This window comes from Artemia sp. Qi Xiang Cuo, chromosome 8 (genome assembly GCF_049724085.1).
Source record: "Artemia sp. Qi Xiang Cuo chromosome 8, ASM4972408v1, whole genome shotgun sequence".
Taxonomy (NCBI): Eukaryota; Metazoa; Arthropoda; class Branchiopoda; order Anostraca; family Artemiidae; genus Artemia; species Artemia sp. Qi Xiang Cuo.
In genome coordinates, this window is record NC_142801.1 from 62,805,347 (window position 1) to 62,831,116 (window position 25,770).

The 25,770-nt window shown below is 34.8% G+C and overlaps 2 protein-coding genes across 4 annotated transcripts in view; one reads left to right on the forward strand and one right to left on the reverse strand.

The window, feature by feature from the left end:
• The first annotated feature begins 1,855 nt into the window (after positions 1-1,855).
• beta3GalTII (beta-1,3-galactosyltransferase 6) lies at positions 1,856-16,490 on the forward strand. Of its 3 annotated transcripts, none has more exons than XM_089093666.1 (2): positions 1,856-2,001; positions 15,575-16,490. In XM_089093666.1, the coding sequence occupies exon 2, from the start codon at positions 15,591-15,593 to the stop codon at positions 16,488-16,490; it is 900 nt and encodes a 299-aa protein (XP_088949792.1). In that variant the 5' UTR covers positions 1,856-2,001; positions 15,575-15,590. The 3 variants fall into 3 exon arrangements, with proteins under 3 accessions (XP_088949792.1, XP_088949793.1, XP_088949790.1); XM_089093667.1 differs by lacking the exon at positions 1,856-2,001 and adding an exon at positions 2,559-2,695; XM_089093664.1 differs by lacking the exon at positions 1,856-2,001 and adding an exon at positions 2,734-2,843.
• Positions 16,466-25,770, reverse strand: part of LOC148949679 (uncharacterized) — a 30,893-nt gene continuing 21,588 nt past the window's right edge. The window contains exons 3-5 of the mRNA XM_089093663.1: positions 22,988-25,653; positions 19,045-19,188; positions 16,466-16,644 (exon numbers count right to left, since the gene is read on the reverse strand). Coding sequence (XP_088949789.1) covers positions 16,555-16,644; positions 19,045-19,188; positions 22,988-25,653 — 2,900 coding nt within the window. The 3' untranslated portion in view covers positions 16,466-16,554. The remainder of the gene's footprint in view (positions 16,645-19,044; positions 19,189-22,987; positions 25,654-25,770) is intronic.

Here is a 25,770-nt window from a genome sequence, read left to right on the forward strand (position 1 = left end):
TAAAACAACTATTCCAGAAGATAATAATATTAATTACCTAGGTCTCATGCTTGACCAAAAACTTAATTTCCACCTCCACATTTCAAACACAATAAAAAAATGTTATAGAAAAGCAAATATACTAAAAAGACTTCTTTCCACACCCTGGGGTTGTAAGGAGAAAACCTTACTCCAGTTTTATAAATCACATATAAGACCCCATATTGACTATGGGCTCATTGTCTATGGTGCATGTGCAAAGACCCAGATGCAAAAAATTGAAACAACACAAAATGATATAATACGTCTCATATTTGGTCTTAGGAAACCCACAAGCACCAAGTTTCTGCTTATGGAGAGTGGATTAACAACAATAAGGGAGAGACGTAGCTTTCTCTTGATAAAACATCTTACAAAAATTGAATCAAATAGCTCACACACATTACATAATTGGTTAAGAAATCCAGCCATGTATAGAGGTATTGCAGATGAGTATGCCAATATTCAAAAGAAGTTCCCTGTACCAGCAAAGTCTATTGCACCTACTTTCCCCCTATCCCCTCCATGTAATTGGTCATTTCCCATAATAAATACTGAATTTTCAAAATGGAATAAAGATTTAACCCCCATTGCTTTTGTTCAGAAAAAATTTGCAGAACTTAATACAATTACCTATAAAAATCACTTCCAAATATTTGTTGATGGGTCAAAAATGAATGAGAAGGTTGCAAGTGGTGTTTTCCTTCCTCACCTGAAAATTGCAATGGGCGAGAGATTATTTAATAATTTATCTATAATGTCTGCTGAGTTAAATGCCATAATCATGGCATTAGAACACCTTAAGCAAAACCAATCTTTGATTGAAAATTCGAATAATATTATCATTTATTCCGACTCTTTATCAAGCCTTGAGTTGCTGGCCTCAGCTCCTCAATATAAGTTGGACATTGACACTTATCATCGTCTCAGTATTATTGATAATCTTGCTTCAAGTGGCATAAAAACTTACTTTCAGTACATTCCTAGCCACTCTGGCATAAGTGGTAATCATCAGGTTGATGAAATAGCAAAAAATTCTATAAATATTGACCAGCCAAGTGGGAGACCAATCCCAATTAGAGATATTTACCGATGGAGGCTATCAGATATTAATTTTAATAAGATTAATCCTATCCTTTTCCCGTTTCCCAATAAGTATCTTTCTAAATTTTATCATAGAATTCGTTCTGGAACAAATGGACTAAATTTCCTTTTATTCTCATATAAGCTTTCTAATTCAAGTGGTTCAATTCCCCTGTCCCCTCTTTTCAGGCATTGTAATATGAATAATGAAACAATTGACCATTGCCTATTTGAATGTAATATGCTGACGTCTGCACAACATACCTTGCTTTCTAAACTGTTAAAATACTTCAAACACCACAAAATCCCACTATCAGCCAAGAGCCTAGCCAACTATACCTGCACACAGAGTATAGAAATCGACATCTATCATCTTATATTTGAACTCCTAGAGTCGAAAGATCTGCTGAAAGATATCTGAATATATCTAATAAATATGAGGCAATCAAGCCAGTAGCTCTGTAGCCCACAGAGTGAAGCAAAAGGAAAAGGGCTAAATAGTGTTACTGAAAAGCCCGCCTGCTGTTAAATAGAAGAAGAAGAATGATACTCATGAATATAACTGATGGAGTAGAAAAAACAAGTAAAAATGAAAAAATATTTCTGCGATATCACTCTCTATGAAAAGGGATCAAAAAAGCACACGCATGGAAAACAAAATAAATCTTAAGGGCTGGGCACACGTAGCTGATTTCAGGATCAGCGCCGATTTTAAAGGAAATCGGCGTCGATTTGAGGTTGAAAAATTTTCAACAGATTTACAAAATCAGCGCTGATTTTCATCATGATCATCACCAAAAAAGAGGGATACAAATAAATAGTCAGCCAGAGGTATCTGTGGTGAAAGACCCGACTACTGATCTTGAGAATTCAACTGAGAACTAAGCTAAGATTAATCAAGTAACTATTAATAGACTCCAGTTGACTATTTGTGTCCAGGATTTTTTGTTTTGAAAATTTTGCGCAATAAATTTTTCTTTTAACCAAATTTTTCTTACCGCTTTCGTTTGTCCACTGATCCTGAAATCTGTTCCCGAAATCAGCTACGTGTGCCTAGCCCTTAAGGTTATATTTAGGCGATAAAATACGACAATTGCACTAAAATTTATGATTATTACATTAAGTAATATTAACACAAGAACAGTGTGGCTTCGGGTGTGAATCAAATTTTCACTCTTGTATTAAACTTTCAGAAATTAGTTTATTATTACATCCCGCTCTTTCTAGTTCTCATTTTCATAGACTTTGAGCAAACTTTTGATTAAGGCTTGGTGGAAATCTAGTCCATGCATGTCATTTTATTAAAAAATGACCATTAGAAAAAATATATTACAGAACGAACTATAGACAATAGTAATTAAAGTATTTAAATTATTATAATAAAGTTCGGGTTGTAGCGGTACCTAGAATCCCATACTAAGAAATACAATTGCCCATAACTCCTAAGAATTTATATTAAAGAACTATGTGTTGCCCGTAGTAATTGATTCATATTAAAAGACGGGCATTAGAAAAGCTAACTATAGCAAATATTAGAAGCTAGATGTCATCAGAATTTGTCAAAATGGAATTTGGTTTGGACAATTTCGTTTAAGTACTTGCTTTTTTTTATTATAATAGTTTACCAGTTAAAAAAATTTAAAACCTGAAAGCGTGGTTTCGGTGTACAGAAGATTGAACAGTAGGCCTAGGCCTAGTTTATATATCCTAATACAACTTTTGGAATTGGGAGAGTATAAGTGGTGAGTTTCTATAACAATTAAAATTGAAGGTAAAATTCTACTTTAGTTACTTTTACCTATCTTGGAAAGGGGTGAGGTTAGGAAAATGAAACTTTCAGAGATGGGTCTACAGGCTAACATATGTCCTGGGAAGGTATTTTGAGGTACTTATCTCCTCTCTTTCTCCCTCTAGAAGATCCTGAAATTTGCCTACATGACAGGTCTATACCTATTGAAATTTTGATAAAACAACATTTTACCTTAATTTTCAGTTATTAGATTCTTTTTCTCTGGCTTTAGTTCTGAAAATGCAATTTCTGTTATTTGAGTAGTATTTTAAGCCATATCAAGGTTAATTTTGAAAATTTAGGAAATGTATTTGCATATCTTTAAAACTCTATAAATCAGGATTGAGCAAAGTTGTGAGGCTGAAAACAATTTTGTTGGACTTTGTTTTAAGCAGAAGATCTATTTTACAAGGTTTCACTTTTATAACATACAGATTTTTAAAGGTCATCAAAGGTCAGGACCCTCTAGAGCAAGAAGGAGTAGAGGTAGGTACTTCAAAATACCTTCCCAGGACATACTTTAGCCTTTAGATCTATCCCTAAAAGTTTCATTTTCCTAACCAAACTCCTAAAGATAGCCTAAAGTAGCTAAAGTAGAATTTGGTCAATATCTACAAAATCATATTATAGAGTTAGGAATAAAGTTAATACACCATTCGATGCCTTTTTTATACTTATTATAAATATAATAATCATTTATTTTGGAAATGAGTTTCAGCCCCCCCCCCCTATATATACCTAACCTAACCCTGAATTGGCCTTTATAGGGGGGGGGGGCTGTAACTCATTTCCGCTGGAAATGCTTAGGGTAAGACACCCAGTAGTTGGCCACCTGCCTATTCTCGGACATAATCTTTTATACTATTTTAATCACTTTCTACAATGAGCAATTTGTATGTCTGAGTTTAGGCAGAATTGTCACTTGTTAGTAAATTCAAAAATAGGAGGCGCTGTACAAGTGAAACTATTTGAATTAGTAACCTACTTGTTCAGAAATTCTTCAGAAATTTTTGATACAAAAATTAAGTTTCTAGGTGGTATAATACAGTAATTAGAGTAGTTTAAATGTCAAAAAGTTTTCAAAGTGATTAAAGTGTCCGACTACTGGGTGTCTTACCCTATTATATTCGTAATTGACATAAAAAAAGGCATCAAATAGTGTATTCACTTTTGTCCTAACTCAATAATATGATTTTGTAGATATTGACCTAGAATTTTACCATGAATTTCAGCCCCCCCCTATATATGCCAATTCAGGGTATATATTTCTACAACCTAACCTAACCCTGAATTGGCATATATAGTGGGGGGGGGGGTGAAATTCATTTCCGATATAAATGGTTATAATATTCGAAATCAGCATAAAAAAAAGGCATCAAATGGTGTATTCACTTTATTCCTAACTCAATAATATGATTTGGTAGAACTTTACCATCATTTCTATTGGAAATGAATTTTAGCCCCCCCCCTATATATGTCAATTCAGGATATATATTTCCACATTTGGGGGTTTGGTTAGGTTGGGGGGGGGGGGGGCTAAAATTCATTTACGGTAGAAATGATTATTATATTCATAATCAGCATAAAAAAAGGCATCAAATGGTATATTCACTTTAGTTGTTACTCAATAATATGACTTGGTAAATATTTACCCCTAGCCTATATTAGCACTCCATAGGATGGAACATCTCTGTAAAATAAAAATAACCTAGTACCATTAGATTCCTTATATAATCTTTTCAAATCTCATATTCATACAACTGACATTGTGCCCCCTCCCCTTGATGGTCCCAAATATACCCCCAAGATATATATAAAAACTGAAAGATAATAGGCTAGCCTACTAAAACAATGAAAATATGTTATCAGTGAAGTGATTAAACATTTTGGTAAAATTCTACTTTAGCTATTTTTGGCTATTTTGGAAAGGGGATAGGTTAGGAAAATTAAACTTTTATGGATAGGTCTACAGGCTAAAGTATGTCCTGGGAAAGTATTTTGAAGTACCTAAATCCACTCCTTCTCCCTCTACAGGGCTCTGACCTTTGATGAACTTTAAAAATATGTGTACCATAAAAGTGAAACCTTGCAAAATAGATCTTAGGTTTTAAAGATATGCAAATACATTTCCTAAATTTTGAAAGAAAAAACATTCATATGACTTAAAATTCTACTCAAATAACAGGAATTGTATATTCAGAACTAAAGCCAGGGTAAAATTCTAGTTTAGCTACTTTTTGGTATATTGGAAAGGGGTTAGGTTAGGAAAATGAAACTTTCAGTAATGAATCCAGGGCCAGATACTTACTCTGAAAAAGTTCTGCCAAGCTTCCATGTTAACCCTCTTCTGATTTCTAATTAGACCTACCTTAATTTGGACTTTGGAGCAAATTAAGATCCGTCATGATCTGTTACATGCTCTATACTTGATGATGTGAATGATTAAACATCAAATGCAAATGAATGGAATAGGAACATTCAAAATCCAATGCCTTCTTGAACACTTCATTATTGGGTGCTGAGACTGTTTTATTTGACAGACTATTCTGGGGGTTTACTACCTGGCAGGAGCAAAACTGTTGTTGGTGTCAAATTTTGGTTTGAAAAGCTTCTTTAAATGTCCCCTCCTTTCAGTTCCAATATTTTGGGAAATTAGCAAATGAACTGGGGGGGGGGGGCTTGTGAAATAAGCTTATTTTTAATAAGCATATCAGCTCTTTGTCGTTATTAAACCAGTGTAGATTTCAGCTCCTTCAAATAGTCCTCATAAGGCTTGTCTCTCATCTTAAATACTGCCTTTGTGGATCTCCTTTACACTCCTTTTAGTCTCAGAAATTTGCCTACTGATAGATAGATATTTATTGGCAAAAAGACTATCACAAACCCTAGTGGGCCAAACTTGCATGTCTTAGTAAAAAAAAAACAATAACAAAATAATACAATAACAACATAACCACTGTAACAAAACGCAACAGGTAGCAGTCAGAAAATACAAAATACAGAAGTCATAAATATGGGTCATAATTATAAAATACTTTATAGGTTATAATGTAAAAAAATAAAAAGAATGACAAATAAAATAACCGAATTTTCGAAAATCAAAAAATAATATATATATATATATATATATATATATAGTGACATTGACTCTTTTATATTTTTTTGTTCTTGTTTGTTTTTGGTTCTTTTTTGTATATTGATGCTAAAGTGCAAATTGTAAAGTGCAGAGACAACACACAAATAGAGATGACATACACACAGAGACAACACACACAGAGACAACACACACACAGAGAGATGACACACACACAGAGACATTTGGGCTTGTGATAGCTGTTTTTGGTAATAAATCTATTCTTATCTTACACCCTGAAACCATAAACAACACCATTTTGTTTTTGCTACAAGTGTCTGTAAAGTTATGGATACTCTTGATTTCAGATGCAACAACCTACAAGACATTTTATTCAAAAATTTACTTCATTTCTAAGAATGATTTATTCACAAGAATAACAGGCAATGATCACCATGAAGGTAGTGTCACCCAACATGATAGCATAGAATACAGCCTAGGGGTCCCAAACTTGTAATGCTAAATCACTTTTTCACATCCATTGATTTGTTATTAATGAAGCAAATGTAAAAAAAAATATAATACTAGAAGTTTCTATAGCTTAAATTTAGAACTCCCTTTTTATATAAAGAAACTTAGGGTTATAAAAATCCAATAAAATAAATGGCTCCCTTTTCAGCATCTTATCTGAGATCCATTATAAGATATCAGTGGACTTAGTCTGAGGTCCTATGTTTTGGATGAGGGACCTCAGTTAGGGGGTCTGTATATGTTTGCTATAATTTTTATGGAAAAACATGCTCAATTCTAATGGGTGCTTAAAATTTCATTGGTATAGGACCATACAAGTCATACTCAGGGGCATAGCTCCAGTATTTTTGTTGGGGGGGGGGGCAAGAGGGGGTCTACATCTGGATAGTCAATGAGCATGGACTATCCTTCAGGGGAAAGCAGTGGCAGTTCTGTCCTCTTTAATTTACTTATACTTACAGTAAGTATTAAGTATTATTATATAAATATTACATAAAGTAACTACAGCCTCTATTTTATTTCAATAAAGATCCAATTTCAAAAACTACAAACTGATTATAAATGCTATATTATTTATTTCAAATTTGCGCCCCTAAAATTTATGCTCTAGGGGCGAGTGCCTCCTCAACCCTTCTCTCTAAAACCACCTGTGGGGAAAGGGTTCTTGGAAAATTTGTGAAAACACAAGCCTAAATGTGTTTCAAATATGTCTGAAAATTCTGACGATTCTGTTCCAAAGTTTCTCCCAACTAAAGTCTAAGGGAAAATCAAGTCTTTGTTAAAACAGGCCATCACAAATATGAGCCAAGGCAGAGACTGAACTGTTAATTGGATCACAGTTGTTAATTAATTTGGTCAAAGTTGAGCTGCTTTCACTGTTAAGATTGTCTTAACTTTCTGCTACTGTGTTACTATAAGAACACAGATGGATTCAAATCCCACTTCAATACCTTCTTCTTCTTGTTCCACTTTCCATTGCTTTTTTGAGGTTGGTTCTGAGCCAAAGAAAGAAAGCAAGGAGTCCTGTCATTTATTGGTTTTATTAGCCTGTTATAACCAAATAAAGTTGATACAAATTATATGTTTAATAATGTTATCAAACACATCAAAGTTGAGAGCTACAGACATGCTTATTCTGAATTAATAATTTACAGAATATGTAGCAGCCTTTTTTCCTAATCCTGGGACCACATGTGCATGCTCTCTTCCTCCTGATGCAGGAGGGGGGGTGTGCCAAGTGGTTAAAAAGTAAAGATAGCCTGTGCCTTCCCTAATTCTTCAATAGGACATTTTTCTCAAGCAACTATGAATAAATTTAATATTTAGCAAAGACGTTACTCAGTTAAATTTAGAAACATTACAGAATACATAAATAAACAGTACACATGCATCAAGCAAAAATAAATTGAGTACTGAATTCAGCTTTTACTAAGACTGTCAGCAATGGTTGCTGCAGACAACAGTAGTGTACTGTAAACAAGCTTTTGGGTGGGTGATGGTGAGTTTAATAAGCTTGGCTTTTTTGTAAGCTTTACCGTTAATATTAAAATGCATATCCCCCTTTAACTTCCTTCAACTCCCATGCCCATCATAGGAGAATAAATCTTGCAGTTGAACTATGTACTATTCCAACAGCTCCTTGCATTGCGTCATTCAGTTGCATGTGATTTGAAAATGATGTCTTAGCAAAAATTAAAAAGTACACCCTTCAAATTGCCATTGTTGAAGCCTTATCCTTGCCCAGGTGGCTTTGGGGGGTTTGTCATCTTCTATGACCTAATTTCCAGAACTTTAAACTATGTTGAATAAAATGGCTATCTCAAAAATTTTATTGGATGTGTTTTGGGAAATGGTGGGCGTGAGAGGGTGATTAGTTGCCCTCCAATTACTTTCGACTATTAAAAAAGGCACTAGTCCTTTCAATTTCTAATCAAATGAGCCCTTTTTGAAGTTTCTACAACAACGCTTTCTATGAAAAAAAAAAACTTTATATGCCCCCAGGGCATAACTTACAACCATTGCCTGGAGTAGTCCACGAAGCTGCGCCACGCCGGAATGACGGCGACAATTGTGTGATTCAGTATCGGCGGCGGTGCGCCCCCAGGCGCGCCCAAATTTTTTTTGCGGTGCGCCGATTTTTCTTATTAAAAATAATAATAAAAATTCCACTCCACCAAGCACGTTCAACCTCGATCTTAGTAAGGATTTTTGAATGGTTGGCTAAAAACATACAAGAACAATATGAAAAAACAGGAATTTGTTGGGCTGTGCGGAAAGTGTATGTTCACAGTCAATCAGACCAAGTAGAATTCTCATTTTTAGCCACTAGACCCAGGGAAACCTATGTTGTGTTTATGTTTAACATCGCATTGTTCCTATAAAATCCCGTGTTTAGTCATTTCCTTCTTGTTAATGATTTGGGCTAATGTTTGTATAACTTTCAAAGTTTGAAGTTCAAACATCTCCTGTTCATCAAATACATACGAAAAGGAAGTTAAAAAAAAAACAAACAAATAACAACATCGAAAAAACACTGTATACAAATCAGATACCATGGCTTAACAACACCAACAATTTTAAATCAGCGGTTACATCACTTCAGCTACAATTGATGTAACAAAAGTGAGTTTGTTCACTCTGCCTGGAGCCATTGATCTTTTTGCAGTCACTATCAGTCCTGTTGTGCTAAAAAGCCGTTTAGCTGGGGCACATGTGGCCGGTACAGCCAGAACTTGACAAATGTAAACTGCCACTCTCAGGATCTGATACTAGTATTGGACCTTGGGGTCCCACAGAATGCTGCAAATGGGCTTCTTCTTTGTATCTGCTGAAATAAGTTGTTTTATAAGGGAGAACAAACCTGCACCTTCGCCATAGGACTCCTGCGCCCTACACTACAGGAGGAACTAAACCGCACCTTTACCCTCTTTTCTTATCAACACGAAATAACCCTCCGAAATTCTTTTCTGAAAGAAGTGGTCAAGTTATAACGTTTAAACTCAAAGTTTAAGGCTACTTCAACTTCAGTATGCTCTGCTAACTGTGCAAAAAAATGTAATTCATTTCTATAGATATATTTCTATACTAGCTCTAGATAATCTACCAAGCGGGAAACAACCTAAAATCATCATCGAGACATAAATGAAACCGAAAACGAACAAAAATAACAATAGATAACTTACTCAAACTGAAAACGACAAGAAACTAATATAAGTTGGGTTCAAAACCCCCTATGTCTTCCCAAGACCAGAACATGATTTTTACTTTAATGAAAAAATATAAATGTTTTCACTTTTATAACTTTAATAAATCAAATAGTATTAACATTTTGATTACTAAATATCAGTATATGTATATTAAACTGACAATGCATATTCATTCGTATTTTTGTCAGTAAAGTACAAATTATGTACTTTACAAATCTGGACACAAATAGTAGTGTTTAATTTAGTTTCATACCTCCTCTAGTGGACCTGAAATGGAAAACTTGATAACATTCGCAAACAAATTTGTTTACTTTCTTTGATAGCTTGGGTACACTTACGCTATTTTGATTTGGTCAAATTTTAAGAGCAGAAGAAACCCTGAAAGTTTGAACATAATACCCTCAGTCGTTCTTGGGATACTGCTGAGATACCTTATTGGGAATTAGCATAAACATAGTGCATTTTGATTTAATCTTAAGGCAACATTTACTTTTAAAAAATAAAAGCAAATTGGTAGGGGGGGGGGGGTAGGGAGATTAGTTGCCCACCAATTACTTTTGACTATTAAAAAGGACGTCAGCACTTTCAATTGTCAATCTAATTAGCCTTTTTCAAAGTTCCTACGACAACTCCTTCGATACGAAGTACCCTTGTCTAAACAACAACAACAACAAAATAATACATTATACCCACATCGATCTTTACTATAAAAATGTCAAGCCTTCCAATCATTTTCGACTATTAAAAAAGGCACAAGCCACTCCAATCTCTAATTGAATGAGCCCTTTTCGAAGTTTCTACGACAACTTCTTCGATATGAAGTGCCCTGGTCTAAAGGAAAAAAAAAATAATACATTGTGCCAACATTGTTCTTATATACCTCCAGGGCATAACTATAAACCCCTTGCCCTAAGGGTTGTGGGGGAGTAACCTCCTCAAAAAACATATTTTCTATCTGGATATCAGTTACTCTGAACAAAATGGCTATCTTAAAATTTTGATTGGATGTGTTTGGGGAAAGGGTGGGCGTGGAAGGGATGTTAGCTGCCTTCCAATCACTTTCGACTATTAAAAAGGGCACTAGCTATTCCAATTTCCAATCGAATGCACCCTTTTCGAAGTTTCTGCGACAAATCCTTCGATACAAATTGCCCTGGTATGGAAAAAAAAATAACTAAATAATACATTTTGACAACATTGTTCTTTACTTAGACAGATCGATTGCGCTGCCTATGACAGCATCCTGAATTGCCTAATGCTCTTTTACCTACCTCTTTTCATCCGAAAAATCAGAAAGAAAAATGAACAGACTTCAGAAAGAACAGAATTTTAAAGTGGAAGGTAGAATTTTTGTTTCAAGAAAAATTTCTTCTTCTCCTTCCTATGAACCGATATACATGGCGAGCCCAAGATGACAGTATTCATTTTTAAGAAACAGATTAGCCGGGATGACGGTTGAAGCCCGGTGGTCGATATCGATAACCAAAAAAGAGCGAAAAAAAACAAAAGTATACCGGCGGCGTATTAGTGACGCCGCCGCCGATAGAATCAGCGGCGGCGTCAGCGCGCTGATGCAAGATTTTTTTTCGGCGGCGCGCCGCCGACTTTTTGGCGCTGCTCCGGGGTCTAGCCTGGAGGGCTGTGGGGGGGGGGGGGGTGTCATCCTCAAAGATCTAATTTCAAGAACTTTCAACTGCGCTGAAAAAAATGACCATCTCAAAATTTGATTGGATGCATTTGGGGAAATGGTGGGCGTGAGAGGGGGGTTAGTTGCCCTCCAATCACTTTCGAATATTAAAAAGAGCACTAGCCCTTTGAATTTCCAATCAAATGAGCCCATTTTGAAGTTTCTATGACACCGTTTTCTATCAAAAACCTTACAGCCTATGCTCTCAGGGCATAACTGACAACCCTTGCCCTGAGGGCTGTGGGGGGGAGGTCCTCCTCAAAGACATAATTTGCAGATTTTTCAACTACTTTCAACAAAATGGCTATCCTGAAATTTTGATTGGATGTGTTTGGGGAAATGGTGGGCATGGAAGGGGTGCTAGTTGCCTTCCAATCACTTTTGTCCATTAAAAAGGGCACAAACCCTTCGAATTTCCAATGAAATGAGCCCTTTTTGAAATTTCTATGACAACTCCTTTGGTACGAAGTGCCCTTGTCTAAACAAAGAAAGAAACAAATAAATAATACATGTGTCAACATTGTTCTTTTCTTAGGCAGCGCTATTGTGCTGCTTATGATTAGACTTGATAAGGCCATCATGAAGTGCCACATAGTACACTAAATGCGTAATTTGGGTGACATTTTTGGAACGGAAAGGCCGGGACATCATAGAGAGCTTATTTATGGATTCATTTATAAACTAATTTTTATATTTAATTGCTCTTTAAAAATTTAGCTTAATAAGACAATCTTAAATTGCCACATAGCACCCAAAAAGTGTACTTTGTGTTTTTTTTTTTTTTTTAAATAATAAATAACAAAAAAGGGAGTTGTCTAATGAAAAAACTTGGCACACAAATTTCCCCTCACCCCTGCGGAAATTCTCCTCCATGGAGAATTCCCCCTGGAAGTTTTCTTACATTTGAAATAGTGACAGTATTTTTAATTTAAAGTATTAAAAAAAAAAAAAAAAAAAAAAAAAAAAAAAAATGTGTGAATTAACTGACTTGTTGAGCACTGTTTGATTAAGGATATCCAGAAAATCTGAACAAATCTTGGCAGCATTGCGGTAGAAACCTTACATTGATTAAAACTTACCAGGGATACCAATTTGATGAGAAAAAGTGACACCTAGAATTTGAAAATTACTTTCCTCTTTGTTAAAAAAAAAGAAATCTAGAAAAATTACAAAAAATGTTTTTTTTGTGTGTAAATCAGGGCATGGGGTGGTATCATTTTCAGAAGGGGGGGGGGGCACTGACTTTTTTTGTCTAAAATTCCCTTCACCTAGCAAAGCTATGTCTCCAAAGTGCTGCATGTTAAAGGCTAGAGTATGGGTTGGTACCAGTTCTATGTGAGCATAAAATTTCTAAATTGTCAGAAAACTATGCATATATTATTCGGATTCAGTTTATCCTACTTGCAGCAGATATTTCGTACAGTAGGCTGATGCAGAGATAAATGTCATGAAAGTAGCGCTGAGGTTACATGAAATGCGACTAATAACAGTAATAATCCTCAGTACATTTATGTCAATTATTTTTTTTTAGCTGGTTAAAAGAAATATTTAGAAAAGCTAAAATAGCAAGAAGTTAGCATGATATTGTACATAGCCTAAAGGTAGTTCTACATTTGTGGGTTAGTATGTGAATCCAAAACGCAAGGGATAGGTTGTTATCAGCACTTATTAGGCGTTTCAAATACAAATAAGAAAATTTGGAGCTATATTGGAGTTTTGATGTAAATATTGGAAGTAAAAAACAAAAATTTAAATGATTGCTAGAGCTGATGCCCCCCCCCCCTGCTAAATTTTATGACTAAACTACAACCGGTTTGTTCTATGTAGCTACAGTACGAATATTAGGTACTTGTATGATATAGCCCCAGCCTAATAATCTTCATTGTAGTAGAACCTGTTTCTTTGACACTGAATCCTAATGAAATTTCACAAAATATGATGAAATATAATACTTTATTAACAAACATGCACACTTCACGGAGGTAGTTAATCCAATACTGTTTGTCTTCAAGCTCTCGTTCACACCAGGCTTTAGACAACGATTCGTAAACCCATAAATAAATGAAATGGTTTGCACTAACGAATGACATTCTACTGTAAGCAAACCACATACTGACACGCAAACCAGTTTCTTTCTGACATGCCTTACTCATGCACCTCCAACGAGGCTTTTCGTCAAAGTGTAAAGTCATGTTGTGTCCATTGATGCACTGTTTTGTTTTGGGCAACAACCCCTTATCCTGGAAAAATCTAATTGCCTCTTCTTCAGTCTTTGGCAAATACCAAATCTTCATTTTAACATCCTTTTGCTTTCAATACAGATCGCAAACATGAATTGCATTCATGGTCAGAGAAACCGGTTTTCATACATGAATTCCGGTTTTGATACGGAAACTGGTTTTCATACGTGAATTCTAGTGAATTTCATACATAAACACAAAAGTGGTTTTACTTAGGTTCTACTTAGATGAAGAATATTAGGTGTGGGCTATATCATACACGTACCAAAAATTATTATAAAAAGTACTAGGTCTTCTTTTCCTTTTCTATGATTTCTTTTTCATGTTTTTCAAGAAAAAATATTTCTTGTTGGAAGTAAAGTTTCTTAACTATTAGGGGGAAAAATTTGACCTGAGTGAAAATGGCGATACAGGAAGTACGGTATAGAAGATTTTCGGAATTTTGCCATTAACTAGGCATTAACTAAGATCACCTATTTACTTGATGTTAAGGTTTTGAAGGTGGTATATTTGTAAAATAATGATGTGGAACATATTAGGAAGTGTAATGCACCCTTGTTTTTCGAGTTTTTTTTATATTAAGAACGAGGATGGACTTACTAAAAAAAAATGATCTGCATAAAGTAAAGAGTGAAGTGTAAATTCAAAGTGATCAACAGTTTTAAAGTTACTTAATAATTTTTTCTACAAATTATTGGGGGGGGGGATTGGACAATTTCGCTCAAGTAGTTGCTTTTTTTATAATAGTTTGCTGGTGCCAAAAATTTAAAACCTGAAAGCGTGGTTTGGGAGTACAGAAGACTGTACAGTAGTTTTATATAGGCTACCCTAATACAAGTTTTGGAATTGGGAGAGTACAAGTGGTGAGTTTCAATAACAATTAAAGTTGAAGTTTGTGGAAAATATGAAGGTTATGTCATTAAGCTATCTCCCATATTAACAGCTCCATAGAATGGAACATCTCTGTAAAATAAAAATAATCTAATACCATCAGATTCCTTATATTATCTTTTGAAATCTCATATTCATACAACTGACAGTGGCGTCGCTAGACGACCCCACTGGTCTTACTCTGGTGCTGGATGTGATTATGATATATTTTTTTTAAGATTTTCTGTCTTATCAATCTAGTGACATTTACAAGGAATATTGTACATTTCTCCCAAAATCTGAATAAAAAAAGAAATTGGCATTGCAAAATAAATCACTTCAAAGTTTTTATCTCCTGTTTTAATTACCTTGAAAATTATTACGTGCTAATTTTACAGCTGTCAGTAACAGAAATATTGGAAAAAGTATCCACCTAATATTTCTGATAAATTATAATTCAATGGATGAAATTTCTCCTTTTTCAATTTTTTTATCATTATTTTAGCAACTTCCTTTAATGGTATTTTCTAAACTCTTGTGTGCTTAAGTATGTCAGACATTTCAATGCTAAATTAGTAGCATCAGATTTATGGGCTCTATGCCTCTTTGTATGTAAGGTAATTCCTCTTTTTCATTATCTTTTACGACTTGGATGGACACAGGGGCGGGTTCAGGATTTTTTTTTTTTTTTGGGGGGGGGGGGCAAAAGAGGTTGATCCAAAAAAAGGGGGCGCCCCCTCGCTCCCCCTCTGGATCCGCCACTGGATGGACATATTTGTATTATGTGTTATAATTTTACCATTCAATGATTGGTTGAGCTGTAAAATACTTCTGCTTATTCTTCAAAGGAAATGTTTTATGCACATATAATTTATAGCAAAAACATATATTAATTCCCCCCTCCTTTATCACGTACAGCTGAGAAAAGGCTTCTCTACTAAAGAAAAAAAAGTTAGAAATTTCCAAGTAAGAAAAACGTGAAAAGGGATAACAACGTTTTTGAATTGAAGGAAAAGAGTCTATAGTAACTTTTTTGAAGCATTCCCATTACTGCTTGCTAACATTATTTATTTCTAGGCAATCTGAATTGTAAATGCTGTATAAATGGAGGATTTGGATGATGAGTATTTGCTTCGTATTTGCTACCAGTACGTTCATCTGCTTGACTTTAATGCCAAATACTATTGACATGGAAGGTAGAAATAATGAGAGACACATATTCTTGGCAATTTTGGTAATAAGCAAGGCTGAAAATTTTAACCACAGACAGACTATAAGAGAAACCTGGGGTCGAAATTTGAACGAAAATATTTCTCTACACTTTGTTGTATCAAGAGAGCCTGGCATTGAAGATGAAAAACAAAAATATAATGATTTGTTAGTTCTGGGTAATATTGAAGACAAATATGAATTATTAACAAGCAAAACTTTAGGCGCCTTTTCATCAATTTTAGAAAATACATCTTTCAAATACCTTCTGAAATGTGATGATGACTCATACGTTTTCATTGATAGACTTATCAATCTCTTAGCAAAGCAGCCCAGTAAAAAATTGTACCTCGGATATTTTAAAGGTAATGCCCATGTCCAAAGGAAAGGCGCCTGGAAAGAAAAGGACTGGAACTTGTGTGATAGGTACTTACCATATGCTCAAGGTGGTGGTTACCTACTTTCCGAGGATTTAGTAGAATATATTGTCAAAAATGCAGAACTTTTAAAAAAATATAAAAGTGAAGATGTGTCTGTGGGAGCCTGGCTTGCACCTTTACACATCAATAAAGTGCATGATATACGCTTTAACACAGAGTGGAGATCTCGAGGGTGTTCGAATAGTGACGTAATTACTCATAAGCAATCACCGATTATGATGCTGAAGATGTTTCAAAACGTCAATGCAATTGGATATCCATGTTCAACAGAAATTAAAGAACGACAAGCCTATGAATATAATTGGACTGTACTGCCTAGTCATTGTTGTAACAATTTTATTTGAAAAATAAAAATCTTTTCCATTTTTAATAGATTATTATAAATGTATAATAAGTATATTAACAAGATTACTGCTTTGACTGCTTGAAGTTGACAGAAGCGTGAGGTACAGTAAATGATGCTGCAGTAGGAACAACAGAAGAAAAGTTGAAATCCATCTAAAAATAAACTTTGTGTTATAAATTGTACAGTAAGAAGTGTACATATTTTGGTAAAATAACTAGCTTTGAAGTTCAACAAAAACAGCACGAAATTATGGCGCCTTTTAACAAATGTAAGATAAATTGAATCCCAAGTACTGCCAAATAATTCAACTGAATAAATAATGTTTATTTGGCATAGCTTCTATTTACGTGATTTCGATAAAATTAATCTTGTATTTTTGCACGGTCTCGCGAAACTTTGGTTGGCTTTTTATGATCATGCTATATTTTCATCTCTGATCATTGCCCTTTGCTTCTAGAAAGTTGCATTTATTATTTCCGGTATTTCCGGCAAGTTTCTTCTTTATTTACTACGTTCTACTGGAATAGAAAATTAATGCATGGGTTAGGTGCTACTAAAATTATGTGTCGTGCACCAGGGGCGGATCCAGCCCCTCCCCCATATTTTTCTGGTACCCTCATTTTGTTTTTACTTTTTTACCCTTTTTTTAATAAACTTGTTAATTTGGTCAATTATTGGCCCCCTTGTAACACTACCCCACACCAAGGTTGTACTTTAGGTCTGCCTTTGCTATTCACCATCATTGACAGGAACTTACTTCTGAAGCATGCTTAATGCTTGGCCCACACCCTACTCTAGCTGTATGTCACCCTTGGTCTTGGCCCTAATCTGGTTTCCTTATGTTGTTTGATATTTTGTATAGTCATTTATTTGTTTCTGTGTAGTGAATTAGATTTCTTTTCCTTTTTTACACTACTATTTTTCATTGTGTATTGGTCATAAATAAACATATAAAGAGGTTTCACTTTGCTACCTTATACATATGGGTCTATTTTGAAAAGCTGCAAGAATCTTGTGCTATTAAGTGATCATGGTAGTCTTGCCAGTGCAAATTTCGTCAATATATTTTTCATTGTTTTTTTTTTTATTTTTATTTTTTATTCCGTCAATTTACCACTTCTTGAAAATAACACCCTGGGAAATCTCAATAGCTGAAATTTCTCAACTTCAGAAGAGACTTACTATGATTACTATAGGCTCTGGTTTGCTCTTTACTAGGGTCAGCTGTTGCAGCAACTATGATAATATCTGTCTAGGAACCTGGAGATACCCAATGGTACTTAAAAAGGCTTTTTGGCTTAACAATATAAATATAAAATTGTTCTTAACATATTTGTTTTAAATGTTATTAAAATACAACTATTTAAAATGAGAAAATGATCCTGAAGGAGCTTCATAGAAGGGAAAATTCAGAGTTCAGACACTCTTGATAAAAGACCTGAAAAACAAAGCTGATATTCTTCAAACTGCAAGCATTTTACAAAACGTTTTCTAAGTAAAAATTGGTAGTACGGAAGGAAATGTCATAGAAGGAAATGTCTTGCAGGAAAAGTCAGAGTTACAAAAAGCTTGAGAAGAGACTTGACAAACAAAGCCGATGCTATCCTTCAAACTACAAGCATTCTACCAAATGTTTTCTAAAAAAATGACACTATTTAAGCAAGCCAAATTTAAATTTTGTGAATTTTTTTTGACTCCACAATGAACATGTAAAAAAGGAGCACCACCCCACCCCCAAAGTTTTTGACCTTCAAATTTCCTAGACTTATAATTGAGCCTCTTTTCCTCCTTATAACTATTTAGCCAGGAAAATTAGCACCTAACCAAGTCGTCCACATGGTTTCCTTAAGAGAGGTTAGTTCATCATGTTCTTTTTAAGGGTTATATTTACAGGTACAATTACCAGTATTTACAGCAGGAAATACTCTAGCGTTGAACTTATTTCAGCTTACGAAAATGTCAAATATCATTAAATATAAGTTTTTTTTTTTATTAAGATACAAGGTTTACTAAAAACAGAAACAAAGCAAAGCACTTAACCACCCCTGAGCTTTCGCTTGTTTGGAGTATATCAACACCCTGCCTGTGTAATATATAAATCAGAAAAAAGAAAAGAAAAGACAGGACAAGAAAGAAAGAGAAAAAGAAATCTTGCACTTACTCGGCTCCTAGTCGCAACAACCCTTCCTACCAACAATAAAAAAAAAAAAAAAAAAAAAAAAACTTGGTTTTATCGAGTCCCAAATTCTATACCGAAATGCATTTATCTTCTCTCTGATATCTAGTCGGTATGCCGCCTCCTGAACGTGTTGCAGAATAACTCATCCAAAACAAAAACAAGGCAGAAATTTAGGAACCCATTCCAGGTATTTTTATTTAATAAATTCCGCGGGTTAATACTGTGGCAATATTTAGACAGAAAGTAATTACACTAATAAAATCAAATAAAAATCGCTCTATATTTAGTCTATGAGATAAAAAAAAATGTAGTTCAATCCGATTACCCAAATATAAAATGTTTTTCTAAGTTCAAAATAGTTTAAAATGCTTACTGGTTTGAAGTTTGAGGGAATTGAATGTCCCATATGGATATTCTGGTGAGTAACGTAGCCAGAAGGTAGTTCTGACGGGAAACTCACTCCGTAATCTGTATTAAACTGGAAGTTTCCCACTTCGTGCGATGGTCTTGCTGAATTCTAAAAGAATGAATTTTTAGTTTCGGTTCATAAATTTTTATTTCAGTCACAGATAAAGGTTGTTATAGCCACTGAAAGTAAGAGATTTAGATTTTAGAATTATTTCATTGAAATCTTAGTCTGAAATGCTTCACAGGGGAAGCTAAAAAAATAAAGTTGCTTTGACATCTTTTTGTATATTGTTCGATTTTGGTGAATGAGAAATTTTAACCAATCCTTTAAAATTTACTCTATGAAAAAGAACTTTTCAAAAAATGAAATAAACTACAAAAGAAGGCATAACTTGCCTAAAGGATAGTTGCCAACATATCTAAATAGCAACTTCTCTTGAAAAAGTAAAAAAAAAAAAAAAACAGTTTTACTACTGATGACGGTCACTGTATATGTGACCGAAATATCTGGTATTTTTTGTGAATTTTCTATGCACTGTCTATTGAAAAGGATTTTATCCCTATTTTGAACTTTTAATTTATCGAAAAAAAATAATCATGACATAAAAAGCTTTCTTGTTTACGTTTTCAACATCCTCTCGCCCCAAAACAATACCTTGACACCATATTCCAAGGATGAACCTGTGTACACCTATGGCTGACCAATACCAGAGAAATTACCAGGAAAAAATAACCCGAGCCAGATATTTGAGAGGCTGTGTTGCCAAACAAATTAGCCATATGAAACAGGGTGAAAATTGAAAATGTTTTCTTAAGCATCATTAATTGATAATCAGGTGAATATACTTTAGAGACTATTTTTATGTATGCATTTATGAGCGTAAAGTGTTTAAGCAAAGCACACTTTTAAAAAATTAAATTAAAAAAGTTTTTTCAACCGACAATAACGAGCAACATTGAAACAAAAAATGAACAGAAATTATTCCATATGTGTTTGGACTGTCCCTTCCGCAACCCTCACTCCTCTAAAATACTCCCGTAAACGAATTATATTATTTTACGCTAAAGTCTTCAAGTTCCTTAAAAATACTTATTCAAATTCAACGGGTCTCGTATTTAAGCAGGCTTTCTTAAAGAATCGTGACAAAAAGTGTAACTTTAACGTAAAGAGCAAGATTTGAAGAAGGGAAATCCTTCCCTCACGTACGAAATACTTTCTGTCCGTTTTAGTTTTAATGTTGCTCCTTACTTTCAGTTGAAAAGAAACTTGTTTTTTTCTTATTTAATTTATGACCGTTTTTTCAAATCATGCCAGTAAATCCCCTACCTTCCATCCCCCCGGTATAAAAATTCACCCCAGAGACTTTACACCCTACGAAAAATTATCTCCGTGGAAAATACCTCCCTCCCCGTCACAGAAAATAGACCCAAAAAATTCCTGTATATTTCACAATAACAAATATTGTATATGAACAATGTGGGTCCTATCAAAGGCAGCGCAATGCGCTGCCTAAGTAAAGAGCGATGTGGACACAACGTATTATTTTTTTTGGCCTGGTTTTCTTAGACCAAGGCACTTCGTATCAAAGTAGTTGTCGTAGAAACTTCAAAAAGGGCTCGTTCGATTGGAAATTGACAGGGCTAGCGCCCTTTTCAATGGTCGAAAATGATTGGAGGGCAACTAACCCCCCTCCACCGCCTGCCATTTCCCCAAACACATCCAATCAAGATTTTAAAATAGCCATTTTGTTCAGCGTAGTTAAAAGATACGGAAATTATGTCATTGAGGATAACCCCCCCCCCCCACATCCATCAGGGAAAGGGTTGTAAGTTATGCCCTGGGAGTATATAGTTTTTTTTTAATAGAAAGCGAGGTCGTGCAAACTTCGGAGGGGGATCTTGGATTGGTTATCAAAAGCTCTAGTGCCCTTTTTAAGGTTCAAAGTGATAGGAGGGCGGATCCCCCTACCCACACCTCGTATTTTCCAGAAAAGCATATGATAGAAATTTTGAGATGATCACTTGTTGTCGGAGATACTTTGAAAAAGGTTCATTTTATTGGAAATTAAAAGGGCTAGTGCCCTTTTTAACAGTCAAAAGTGATTGGAGATCTAACAATGTCCATCAATTTCCAAAACACATTTAATAAAAATTTTCCCCTGGGGTTGACAGAATTCCCCAGAGTCTGGAGAAATACTATGGAGAGATACACATTATAGAGATACTAGCTCTCCCCCTCCCTGGCATCCTCTTTTCCTGAAACGCATTCAATTGAAATTGTGAGATAGCCATTTAGGTACCAATAGTCCAAAAATTATATAACAATGTCTTTAGGGTGGACAAAATCCCCCGGGCCCATGGGCAAGGGTTGTAAGTTATGCCCCAGGGCATATAAGGTTCTTTTTTAGAACGGGTGGTCGCAGAAACTTTGGATCGGATGGAGCTTAGTTGATTGGAAGTCGGAAGTTTTAGTGCCCATTTGAGAGTCGAAAGAGAATCGAGGGCAATCAGCCCCCCCCCCCAAGCCTGTCATTCCGTAAAACACATCCGATCGAAACTTTAAGAGAGCTATTTTATTCAGCATTGTTGAATATTCAACAATGAAGCCATTCGTTCATTGTTTACACATAGTATATGGTATTGAGAAAGGAATGCAAGTTTGAACTTTACTTTCTAAGAAGACGAAGGGCATTCAGGCGAGCCTTTCATGAGGGAAGTATTGAACTAAATCAAACACGTTTTGTGTATACAGGTTGCTAAAAGGGTGCAACACAGGAATAACTGAGTATATTAATTTCGAAAATTCAGGAAATGATAAGGGAGATGATCAAAAGGCAATATTTGCATGCTAATATATATATATATATATATATATATATATATATATATATATATATATATATATATATATATATATATATATATATATATATATATATATATATATATATATATATATATATATATATATATATATATTGTTTAATACTACAACTACCACCACTACTACTACCACACTACTCCATTTACAGTAACGAGGAGAAATGTGAACTAAATCAAAAGGCGCTATGTGCATGCACATTGTCAAATAGCGTGTCTCAAGAATTGATTTGGGTATTAAGTTGGAACTTTCAGAGAATGCTTAAAGGGGAAGATCTTCTCATCAAAAGTCAATATGTGCACACCACTGCTAATGCTACTGTTGCTGCTACATTTACTACTACTACTACTACTACTCCTATTACAACTACTTGTAGGGCTAAGAGCATTGAGATCAAAATTTCAAGAAGTATATGAACATACAGGTTATCAAAAGGATATATCAGCAATGTCATAGCAACAGCAAACAGTATTAAGTTGAAATTTCTAGGACTTGATGAGAGGGATTTTCTACTGACCAAAAAGGAATATGTTAATACTCCTGCTGCTAGAAGTACAACCGCTATTCAATACTATTACTAGTAATATCAATATTACTACTGTGACTACTATTAAAACTATGCCTAAGGGTATGAAGCTGAAACTTCCAAGGAATTTTGAGGGTGGAAGGAAAAGACTATCACAAACCCTAGTGGGCCAAACTTGCATGTCTTAGTAAAAAAAAGACAATAACAAAATAATGCAATAATAACATATAGTTACCACTGTAACAAAACACAACAGGTAACAGTCAGAAAATACAAAAGTCATAAATATAGGTCATAATTATAAAATATTTTATAGGTTATGATATAAAAAGATAAAAAGAATGACAAATAAGATAACCAAATTTTCAAAAATTAAAAAAATAACATATATATATATATATATATATATATATATATATATATATATATATATATATATATATATATATATGTATATATATATCCTGATTTGATATATGAATGGATACAAAAAGTACATACTGAATACCGGATCTCAGGTATGATATTGCTCATATTGAAGTTTGAAGTTGGAGCCGATTGATAGGCTTGACCAAAGGTATTCCAAGAGCCTGTCGACTTTTTACTACTGCTATTATTTTGCTTGGATTCTTTCTTATTCTTCTTGCTATCATCCCCACTAAAGGTTGTTGTTGAGATACTATTTGACCAAGTGACAGCAGTTTGGCTTGATACTGATTTTTCTGGCTTTACTGAGCTAGGCTTCAGCTTGCTAGGTTTCTGTTCTGTTTGGTTTAACCCACTATTAGTAAATGAAACATCATCGAGTATAGAAGAGAAACTAGGCAAAGGTACCGTCATAGTAGTGCTACTGTCAGCATAATAATTGTTCAAATGCTGATCACTAGATCTTGTCTCTTTGGTTTTATTTTTATCACCACAGTTTGATCGATTACTGTCATACTGAAAGAATGTGCTTGTGTCCCCGGTCGCTTCAAAGCTGGGCATATTACTCAAATCCTGATGAAAATTACCAATTTGATGTGAACTTGGGTAAAATGCTTGATCAGAGAACTGAAATTGTTGATAGTTGCTATTTTCATTAAACCCCTGTGTTTTATTATAGTTTTGTCCCGTGCTGTGAAAATATTGCTGATTATTATGCCACTGGGAATAATTTTGTTGACTTCTGAATTGTTCTGATCCAGTGTAGTCTTGATTGATCAGTGCTTCAGCTGAATATGCACAGTAGCCTCTAGCATAGGATTTATAAGAACGATTTCTATCAGAATCAGAATATCCCTGTTTTAAGTGATTTTCTGGCCTTGTATAAGAGGAGTTGCTTGATACAGTGACAGTGGCAGTCGTAGCAGGAAGAGATACTTTCAAATTAGTTTGCGGTACTGCTGTTTTGGGCGGGATATTCCCTAAAAAAGCACTACTCCCAGTCAAGCTATGTTTTTCTTGCTTTTCTGCACTCGTCTTCAAGTTGTGATCTCTATTCTTGGGTTGTTCCACCAACTGGCTCACAGACAGAATCCTTTGTGATTTCTGACATTTGGCGTCAAAGTGTTGTACTCTGGTATTGGAAATATCCTGCTGAGCATAATTATGAAATCCTCCATAAGAAAAATTCAGGCCATTGCTTGTTTGATAATCGGATGCACTTTTGTGAGCTGAAGAAGTCCCTTGCTGCTTTATAGAATTGGAAAAAGCGTTCGAATCTTCCACCCGATTACTTGTATAATAGTTACATAAATTTGTATTCTCTTGTTCTTTTACGTTAAAGGACTGCTGATTAGTATTCTGTACGGTTGAGTCACTTTTTTTTTTAGTAGTTGAAACGTATTTTGTATCGTTGATACTGGATTTTGACTTCCCGAGAGCCTCTGCACTTTGATTCGTTGTTTTTTCTAGTAAGTTTCCTATTGCATGTGATATCATATTGGCTTGACAAAGGGAGGTTTTTTGATTATTTGCTCCTAAGACACTACCAGCATTTGTATCCATTTTTTGAGTTACAACTTGGGGCATTGCATCATGAACCTCCCTAATATTTAGCTGCATTTTTTCTTTGCTAGATGCAGCGCTCTTCTTGTCCTGTTGATCTGAGCCAGAGAATTTGTCAACCAAACGGGCAGTTTGTTGACCATTATCTGGGTTGGCCTTAAAATTTTCAATGACATTACGTGAAATACTTGCCGGAGGGGCATTTACAAGTTCAGTAATATGAGGCTCTTTGTCGTTGGAATTCTGCACTGTTGATATAGCGATGGGAGGCTCTATAGGTAATTGTTCAGCACTCTTTCTTGCCTCTGTTGACCTGTTACCCACCACCCGGTCTTTTGAATATTCAGTCCCATTATTGCTGTTTACATTACAAACATTGGTATAGTTTAAGAAGTTGGTATTATCACATGTGTATCCAGGATAGCCATTAAAAGATGCATCATAATAGTTTGAATATGTTTGAGCTAAATATGTCGATTCAGGCTTTGAAGTGGCGTAATAGCAAGAGGGATATGTGTAAATGGATTGATTAGAAGTTGTCACTTCACTTTTAGTCGAAACAGCTTCAACTGGCTGATGATTAGGATCATTGGGAACTTCATCAGTCTGATTGGGTTCTGCAGATACTTCGTTCGGAGCAGAATTCTGAGACTTAGAAGGTTCTTGCTGTAATACATTTGAAATTGAGAAGTTATGCTCAGGTACGTCGTTTTTAGTTGCATTATTATCATTTGCATCCGGTTGGGATGTCTTTTCCTTCAAAGCCGAAGGTGTAGACACAGATTTATCAGTAATGCTGCCCTGAAAGTTAGTTTTAGAGGTACTTATTTTCCTTTTCTTGGACGGTTTGGAACTCCTGGATATTGAAAGTTTTCTTTTGATCGGCAGTCTTGGTGTTTTTGCAGGTGGCACTTTTGAATGTTGAAGCATAAATTTTGGAAAAATTTGTCGACCCATAGGAATTTTCGACTGCTCACTTGAAGAAAGAATAACAACGGACGCATTTGGCGTATTGACAATAATTTGTGCATTGTCGTTTCGCAGTGGTCTTACTCCAGGTTCACTTCTAACAAATTTCTTAACACTTGAATCTCTTTCATAGTTTTGTATCGCACGTACATCAACTTGTATCCCCTTGTCGTTTTTTAGTATTTTATGGCAGTTGCACTTCCCAAAACCTGAGAAGAAAAGGTAATTAGAAACCAATTTAGGATGCACATAACAACTAATACAACTAAAACAATTAACCCTAAGTTCACACAGTAATATATCTATATAAAAACATGACGATTAGC

Coding starts and splice junctions, on each gene's coding strand:
- beta3GalTII (XM_089093666.1), top strand. CDS start 15,591: ATGCTGTATAAATGGAGGATTTGGATGATGAGTATTTGCTTCGTATTT.